The sequence below is a fragment of the Callospermophilus lateralis genome, chromosome 2 (genome assembly GCF_048772815.1).
Source record: "Callospermophilus lateralis isolate mCalLat2 chromosome 2, mCalLat2.hap1, whole genome shotgun sequence".
Taxonomy (NCBI): Eukaryota; Metazoa; Chordata; class Mammalia; order Rodentia; family Sciuridae; genus Callospermophilus; species Callospermophilus lateralis.
The window spans coordinates 194,570,094-194,580,010 of record NC_135306.1 but is presented as its reverse complement, the minus strand read 5'-3'; the positions used below and the strand labels follow the sequence as shown (position 1 = coordinate 194,580,010).

The 9,917-nt window shown below is 33.2% G+C and overlaps 1 protein-coding gene across 1 annotated transcript; it reads left to right on the top strand.

The window, feature by feature from the left end:
• Nucleotides 1-2,896: 2,896 nt before the first annotated feature.
• Nucleotides 2,897-3,817, top strand: LOC143390410 (olfactory receptor 4P4-like). The gene has a single exon (XM_076842804.1). It carries the CDS (start codon nt 2,897-2,899, stop codon nt 3,815-3,817), a length of 921 nt encoding a protein of 306 aa, XP_076698919.1.
• Nucleotides 3,818-9,917: the final 6,100 nt, after the last annotated feature.

The following is a 9,917-nucleotide window of genomic DNA, read 5'->3' as shown; positions in this document are numbered from 1 at the left end:
TTTCCCTCTGGTCCATCTTAAGTCTTTTATTTCAAAGTATTCCCAGTAATGCAGCCCTAAAAACTTCTTGTGCATTGAAGATCCAAAAGGGAAGACAGCTGGTATCTATATCAATTTGCTGTTTCATGTTACACAGAAAGGTAAGAAGAATCAGCCTGAAGAACAACCATGACATTGCAGAGAAATATAAAATAAGAGACAATATTAGCATAGATTTTTTAAAATGGGAAAATATTTGAGGTTATGGACATCTATTTACATAAAATTTGATTTTAGTAAATATTAATTTTAATTATTAATTTTAAATTCTTCTGGAATATTTTAAATGGAAGTTCTTTTTTTAAGAAAAGACACTCAGGAAAAGCTGGATGGTAATTTGAAGATAAATTCATTTGAGGGAAAAAGTATTAAACCTTTGATTTTGTGATATGACAAGTATTATAAAAATATGAGGTTTTGAAACATACAAATACTGATTAGATGTAGACTTTTCTATTTGAATTTTGTTGTAATATTTCTATTTGCAAACAGAGGAAACAATATAATAGCATATATCTCATTGGGCCATGGTGAATATATAATAGATAAATAAATAAAAATTTTAATATCATGCCCAAAACATATTAATAATTATGGTACAAAAACATTTTGTGTCAAATGATTAAGTCTACATCTTTCTATTTCACATTTTTTTTCATTGTTAAAAATACGATGACTAATTACACAGAAAAACATATAAAATCATTTCACATATTCTCTGGATCTTAGTCATGCATCCATTTCTGAAGAATGACACTTCAATGGGCTTTTCTCTTTTTTTAGCAAATAGAAATTGACATATTTTTGCGAACAGTTTTGCATAGGAACCTTTCTCCAAAAATTTACATAGTAAAGGAAAAACTTTGGGGAAATAGACTTAAAGTAAAAGGTATGTGATCAAATGAGCTCAAAATTCTTCACTCCTATACCCTTGTGTTTCGATGAGAGAAACAGAAAGAGAGAGAGAAAGAAAAAGAGAAAGAGGAGAGAGAGAGAGAGAGAGAGAGAGAGAAAGAGATCTTAGAGGCAGAGACAAAGACATTGAAAACTTTTAGTATTGTAAGAATAGAAAGGTTTCACAAACAGGAAGAGAATGGTGGATATTGCAACATGAGGTGTCTTTTTCAGAGGGCTCCTAAAACTGCTCTGGGAACTGCTCTGAAGCACCTTTGTCCACATAGTTCTATAATATCCTAACTGATATCCTCTCATTGTAACTAGGACAATCCTGTATCAATGTTAAAAAGTACTGGTGCTTTTGTCAATATCAGGGAAATATTTTGAAGCAAGATTTCCACTTTCTACAGTTTTAATTTTGTACTTTTTTTTTTTTTACAGTTTTGTTCCATAGTTTGAATGAGAAATTATTCAGAAATTCTTTTGTCTTTAAACTGACATATTTTTTTCCACAAAATTTGAATCTGAAATGAGCACAGCAACAATCATATTTTTCTATGTACTTAACATGTGTTTAAAATGTATACTTCAACACTTTTCTCTGTGGCAGACAAAATCACAGTAGGTGGAAGCATCAAGATAAAATATTGATATTCATTTCCTTTTACAAGAGTTTGCACCTCTGAAAAAGATTTCAAAGGGTAGGTCTGTTCTATGGACTTGTTAAGTTGTATTATATTTTATTGCATGAACTCATTTCTCTGCTTAATTAGCAGAGCATCCGAGAGGGGCACTTACTATTATGCTTCATTATGAAGGGACCTGCCCATGACAGCAGAATGGTTCCTCACTGTTTCCACTGTAAGATTAGAGTCTGAAACAATGAATGGTTTGCTGATGAGGATATTGAGATCTTGGTTAAAGGTGATGGTTTGGATGTATTTGCTGTCTATTCACAGATTCATGGTATCAGAATAGCTGCACTGCTCTGAACTTATGATTAAATAAGCAAGGTACATGAGGTTCTTCAAACTGTCATCAGAAGACTACAAGATCCTTAAAATGTTTCTAATGCATTAGCAGTAACCTGTAAAAGATGACTTCAGAATTCTTAGAAAAAAGGTAAGTTTTCATACAATAATGCACTGTGTCCCTCTATTTAGATGTTCAACATTGCTACCCAGAGTTCTTTATCTCCATTTAGCATCTCCATTTAGTGAGCTTTGACCAAATATGCTACAGAAAGGCACTGAAGCTATTATCAGGCTATTTTTCTACTAAAATATTCTATAGTATGATTAAGTGTCTTGCATCTTTAAAAATAAATCTTAATTCTACTGGATTTATAAATTAACAGTGAGATGAAAGCTACAAAGTAATAGGAAATGAACATCAAATTTTATGGATAAATTTTATGTAAAATATAGAAGGAAATATCTTTCTTAGTATTTTAGAGTTAAAAAAATAACAGATAAAATGAAAGACCCCCTGTTTTTTACAGGTGTGTAAACAACTGCAATTCCATTTGTTCTATGGAAAATATTGCACAGCTCTAAGATGCATGGAATCTGGAATCAGATACAGGTTTATATCTTGAGTCTGCTTTCTAATAGTTTAATGATTTTGTATAATTAACCAACCCCTCCTATTTCTCTATTATTTCATGTGTAAAATGAATATCAGAACCTTACTGTGTTTTTATGAGAGCTAAATGCATTTAAAAGGTTTACAAAAGTCCTAGGTATAAAACATGCTTTCATTAAATATCATGAGCAGTAAAATGATTCTTTTTATCTAAAAAAAGTTCTGAAAGATTAACCCCAAATAACATCTGTTACTACTACATATGTTTTTAATTTATAAATGTATCCAAACATAAAAGCAGCTATTAAGATATTATGTTCTGTCTCATTTCAGATGAATTAAGTTTCTGCTGTGTATGTGGATTCCAGTTTACTTCATGGAACATCCGAATAATGTCACAGAATTTGTTTTCATGGGGCTTTGGGGAAATAAGGGAATCGAACTACTCTTCTTTTTCCTCTTCCTGCTTTGCTACCTAGCAGTCTTAATGGGGAACTTTGTCATTTTACTCACAATCACCTGCAGTCACCTCATCGAGCAGCCCATGTACTACTTTCTGTGCCACCTTTCCCTCATGGACCTGTGCTACACCTCCACTGTGGTTCCCAGGCTTATCAGGGACTTGGTGGCAGCAAGAAAAACCATTTCCTATAACAGCTGCATGACCCAGCTCTTCACGGCCCACTTGCTGGCAGGGGTGGAAATATTCATCTTGGTGTCCATGGCTTTTGACCGCTATGTGGCCATCGTCAAACCGCTGCACTACATGGTCATCATGAATCGGAAGAAGTGTAACCTGCTGGTTGCGGTGGCCTGGGGCGTGGGTTTTTGGCACTCTATTGCTCTATTGATCATGGTACTCAGGCTGCCTTTTTGTGGCCCTAATCAGATAGATCACTACATATGTGATGTGAAGCCTCTTTTGAAATTGGTCTGCAAAGATATTCACATTGTTAGTATCTTAGTGATTGCCAATTCAGGGATGGTGGTAGTTGTAATTTTTCTTGTTCTAGTAGCTTCTTATATAATGATTTTATATAATCTGAGGACAAGGTCATCCGCAGGGCGTCGCAAAGCTCTCTCAACCTGTAGCTCTCATGTAATGGTAGTCGTTTTGTTTTTTGTGCCCTGTATTTACACCTATGTACTACCTGCAGGTAGTGAGAACAAGGACAAGGAAATCTCTGTGTTTTACACTGTGGTTGCCCCCATGCTGAATCCTCTCATCTATACACTCAGAAATATGGAGATGAAAATTGCCATGCAGAAGGTATGGTCTCGAATGTCACATGGATAAGTAAAGTAAATAAGGAGACATTCATGATGCTTTTCTTTTGTGTCCCCAGGTCTGCTATCATCTAAGTGTCATAGATCCTATGAGTGGAATTGTTCCTAAAGTACTGATTTCTCTTTTTATTTAATGATGTGTGTTGTTTTTAAGTGTCTAGATTATCTCCTCCTTTCATTAACAAACATTAGTAACAAAATAATTGAGTTAATTTTACACTGACTTTCCTAATTTGAATCATTCCTGTCTCAATAGTCAGTCATGTCAACTTCAAGGAAAAGTCACAGAGGCAGTTGTGTGTTTGACTTTAGTACCAGGGTCTCCTTTATTCACTTTTCAAATCTTAGAACTTTTGACATAATTAACTGTTCACTTTTTCCCCCTCCTGAATCTATGCAAAACTCTACATTATCTTGGGAAAATATTATGTCCTTCAAAAAAAAAAAAAGTTGGCTCTGATTAGTTATCTTAACCATACTTTTATTTAGTTCCCTTATTGTATTATTTTTCAGCAGAGTATTTGGATTTTCCTTTCAATACAGAAACATGGCATGTGGAAATGAAATTTTGTTGTGTGATGACTTTGTACATGTATTTATGACATGTGGTTCTTGCAGATTTTGAGAACATATACATGAAAATACACATTCTATCAAGAATACTTGCAATAAAACTAAAACAAAACAAAACATTTTATTATCACTTGTTTGCTTTTCTCAAATGTTCACAGAGTTTTATTGGATAAATTTTGATAATGTTACATGATTAGACCACAAAAAATTTATCGGTTCAATTTTTCTTTAATTACTTGGTATTTCTCCTAGAATTCACTTTCCAGCATGTTCACAATACCTTGTATATGCCAAAATATCTGTCTAGTTAATATGTAGGAGAAACATAAAATGTTTTGTCATGCATATGAGAATAAGCATACATATTCAGCAAATTTTATTGCATGGGAATATCAACCATTACTAAATTTTATTAAATGATTATCTTAAATCACATGAACCCCCATTCATACTAAGAAACATGGTACTTGAGAAGTATCAGAAATACCAGCATGAAAGTAGGTTAGAAGTCCTGGTCAGGGACTCAACATGGATTAGAAGCCAAAACTAACTGAGAGGGATTTAGTTTTTATTTGACATCCTCCCTTGACCACATAATTCTTCTTCATCTTCTTTATTACCCTCTTTCTCTTTCTCTAGATATCCACTAGAAAAGCTTATTTAGATACTTTCAGGGTATTCTAATATCCTTTCTAAGACCTGAAAAAGTCTGGTGGTTTTGATCACACGTCCTTTATACCTCAAAGCATTTCAGATTTTAAATAGTCATCATTTCTTATGTACCTGTGTCACCAATTTACCCAGAGTATTTTGATTTTGCTAAACATGTATTAGAATTTCTTTAGCTAAAGTTTCTGAAATGGTCTTATTTTATTTGGAGTTAATGGTATTTTTGATATACAATGAGCCACAAAATTAAACTCACAAGGGGAACTTGGCCTAGTACTGTACATGGCACAAGAGGATGAAGGGTTTCTTGTAAATTTTGGGCCTCTATATTCTTGTCCAGCTCATATTTTCATTCTCCTACCTTCTTTTTAATAGCTTTAATTGTTGAAATCTACCACACACTAATGAAAAATAGGTTATTCTTTAGAAAATCTTTCAAATATAGAACTAAAGAGGAGTTTTCTGAACTCTTATTGGCTATTAATCTTTGCTACTTAAAATAAAATTTTCTGTATATTTCTTAGAATTTCTAAGTAGACAATCAATTCATTGGGTTTAAATACCTTTTCACTGTGTTTTGCTCAATATATGTGACTATGAGTTTATAATGTGAGTTTGAGAAATAAGATAAGTATGCAAATACCAGTTGTGTAGTTTGTACCATTAACTAAAAATCTAAAATTGCAGTTTTATTTTTATTTTTTTCCAGACATGATAGATTTTAAAAAGTCTATGTTACATTTGTATGTGATGGTTTCACTTATACATAGGTTGCAAAATGATTATAATAACCAAGTTAAAATCTCGTTTATAATTTCATTAACAGTATAAAATATTTAAGGATGACTGTTAGTAAATACTCTATGAATTGAACCCAGAGCTTCAGTCATGCTGGCAAGTACCCTACCACTAAGCTATATCCCCAGCCATTGGTTACACAATGTGAGCAAGACGTGTACTGCCAACTGAAAACTTTGTTAAGAGAATCTGATGACATAAATAAGTAGAAATAGACATGCTCATGAACCAGACAACATTGTGAATATCTAAATTCCCCTCAAATTAATCTCTGGATTGAAACAATTTCAAATAAAATCTGAATGGGCAGCTTGTCTAATTTTGAAAATTTATAATTTTATATGGAAATGTACAGGAAGAAGATTAGCTTCTACAGCTTACAATAGAATAAGTTTGGAGAACTTATATCATAATCTTATATAAAAATACTATTTTCAAAAACATAAAAATGATAAAAAGACCTGACAATGAAACTCAAGAGTAGATTTGGACTTATATGATTATTTTTTAGCAAAGTTAAGTCAGGAATTTGGGAAGAAAAAAATAGCTTTTGCAACACAGGTGGTGAAACTAGTGGATGTTTTTGTACTATATACAGAATAAACAAACAATTAAACAAAAAATAACTCCTTTATACCTTACAGCCAGTAAAAATTTAATTCATAATAGATCATAGACATGGAAAATTTAAAAGTAAAGCATTTAAAATTCTATGTAGAAGATTTTATGATCTTTAAATAAACAATTAGTTTTTAAGTGAAATAACATATGCATGAGCCATTAATAAATGATAAATTGAACTTCATTGAAATTAAAATATTTACAAGAGAAAGTATGTGGCTTTGGTTGTATTCTACATTTGAAGCCTTAAATGCAATACCTTTCATATTTCTAGGGTATCCTGGAGTGTGTGTTTGTAGGGTGTGGAGGTTAGAGGGATGACAAGCAATCTTGCATAAAGTAGTTTGAGTGAAGTTTGGTTACCAATGAGCATAATGTTGAAGTTGAAAAACTGTACAACACAGGGTTTTGAAATCTTTTTACTAAAGTACTAACTCATTTACTCAGGAATCCTTAGCTTTCAAAGTCTTGAAGAAAACACTTCAGAAAAATCTATTTCATCATTTTTTTTTCTGATATCTAGCTGTTTAAGCTAGCTCTTAAGCCTCTAGAAGATTCTGTGTTTTTATCTAATGGAGTGAATAATAGTTATGTCAAGTTACAAGTATAGAATATATGATGAATGTAAAATACCAGTAATCTCCTTAAAAAGCATTACTATTATTTTGATAAATTGTTTAATACCAACTGTATCAGGTATATGTAATTGGATTTCCTGAAGTTTTATAAGTCTGAGGAATCATAAAATCTATGGATTTGTCTATGTTGTTAATTACCCACCAACTGAATCAGTGCGTGTGGGTGGGGTGGAGCATCAACAACCATGGATGCCCAGAAGGAAGAACAAGTAGAATACAACTTTGCTTCCCTTTGAGTACCATCTTCCTCTGAATATTCCATATATTCTTCACCTTATGATGGACAGAGTCTTTAACTCATGTCCAATGTATGGGAAAAGAAGCTTTATTAATTTATTTTTTATTTTTCCTTTTCCTCTTCTTTCATTCCTCAACCATCTATGCCCAAAGTGTTATTCTCTGTCAACAGTTAATTTATAACTAGTTGTACTCTTGTAGTTCATTGATTTTATTAACCTATTAACTCTCCACTACTTAGAATTTCAGTAATAGACCATATCTGAAATATGGACATCTGTCTCTGGTTCTCTTTGTACATCCCCATCTCAGATGTTCTTAGAAGGTAACATAATACTATTATAGACTTTGTCATTTCCCTTCCCATTCCTCAGAAAGCTGGAAGAGCATGCACCAGGAATTGTCCTGAGCTGCTTTGTATGGCTACAGCATTATGGGACCTCCAGGGAACTAGTACCTGAGCCAGATTAACCCACAGGTGGAAGGAAAACAAACACAGGGGCACCAGAAACCATTACCATGGACAGGGGCTTGGATGCATTTAACCAAAATTGGTTTGGAAATCTCATAAGACAGGAATATAACTTCTTAGAGCTTTTAAAGACATATTAATTCTTGCTTGACATTTAAATTTATATGTTGCTTTTGGTAAACTAATTTTCTTCAGGCAAAGAGTGCTAGGACTTAAGAATGTACATTAAATTTTGAAGGAATTTAAAATATTTTTGATCATTTATTTAGTCTGTGCTCTTTTTAAAAATGCTGTTTGATTGAAATTCAGATTTCCTAGCCTGCTTCCCTGATGGATGAATGTATATTCTTCCTTCGTTATTGATAATTTTAGCAAATATTTGAGATCCCTTCCTCTTGGAAACCTTTAAACATTATAATATCTGTAAATTTTGGGGGAATTGCTAATCTTGGTAAGTTGAATTACTGTATAATTTTCTTAAATGTATTGTGTATTTTGATGCTGAGATACATTGCTCAAATGAGTATCTTGCGGCTGAACATTTCCTGATCTTCACATAAATCCAACCTGTCAGTGAGACCTGATGGTCATTGTATTACTATGTTCCTCTGGTTGTGGGGAGTCCCATCACCCGCTGTGCTGGGGTGAGAACGTGCTTTTGCCATTGATTCTATAAATTTCATTCTGAATATTTGAACACCTTAGTAGCATATGATAATTTTTACTATAAAAAGTTTTATCATACTTAAAACTTACTGAGCATTATAAGTAAGCAGAATTTCAGTTAAGAACAAAAGTAAACATTAAGAACATATAAAGTGGGTTGTGAATTTCTAAGTTTCTAAGTCTTGTACTTTCTCCATATTCCCACTAAGAAATTACCCAGTTTAGACTGGCTCAGTGTGCATGACATCCCAGCTACTCATGGGGCTGAGGCAGGGTGATGGCAAGTTTGAGATCAGCCTGGGGAACCTAGCAAGACTCTCCTTCAAAATTAAAAATGAAAGTAAATGAAGGAATAAATTTTTAATGTGCAATCAGTGTGGTTTTCCTCTCATACTATCAGTATGTTGGCGTTAATTATATACTTTTTCCACCCTGGTATATGCATGGGGAACATCATGGAATACGTTTATTTTTTCAGTTCTATCATCCACACCATAGCCGTGAGTCACATGAATGTTCTTGGCAAGAAAAGCTAGGTCTTGGTCCTGATCTTGATTGTTACCAATTTCACTGAACAATCTACATTAAGCCTGGATATTACTGTTGATAACAATCCAAGTTTGGAATGACAAATTCCTATCTCTGCTTCTCTTTACTCCTCCTCGTCCCCATCTCACATATTCCTGGAAAATAACCTATTACTATTCCACAGGCTTTGTTTTCCTCCCTCTTTCAGAATGCAGATGAACATAAAGCAGGCAGAATTTCCTGAAGTGCTCTGTGTAACCAGCATCTTGTCTTTTCCAGAGAAGCAAAGTTGATCCAGGCAAAAGTAGGTGAAAAGAAAAGTTACAACCAGTAAATGCACAGAGGCACCAGGGCACTTGATGAATATCTGTTTATGCCTCTGGGAATGCATGTTCTTAGAGTTTGCGTCTATTAATTCTTATATTGTCACAAAGTTTAAATTCTGCTCTTCTGAACCAAAATTTCATCAGGAATAGGTATAAAATGAATCACTCCTAAGACTTAAAATGGCATTTGCTTTTCTGAGAAATTCAAAATGTATTTCTTTGTTCTGTGAGGCTTGCATTTTTAATGATTAATGAATATTTATGGATGAAAACCTACAAAAGATTCTAAGACTGCTAACATTCAGAAGTGCTTGGAAGAGAATTAACCTAAATGTGTTTACAAATCTCTGTATGCTATTAGATTTAGAGACCTTGAGAAGAATTGGCAGGAAACAACCTTTCTCACCCAGTCTACTGCTATCCTGACAGTGAATCAGCCTTGATGGTCTGCCAATTACCCATGACACTGCTATGGAGGCTATACATCTTGTTTAAATGTACTCTATTTAATTTTATTTTTAAGAATATAATTTCTTGAATATTTTCATTGGTGCATTGTAATTATACATACAGACAACATAA

Excerpts from the sequence above, each read along its gene's own strand:
- LOC143390410 (XM_076842804.1), top strand. The coding sequence starts at position 2,897 with ATGGAACATCCGAATAATGTCACAGAATTTGTTTTCATGGGGCTTTGG.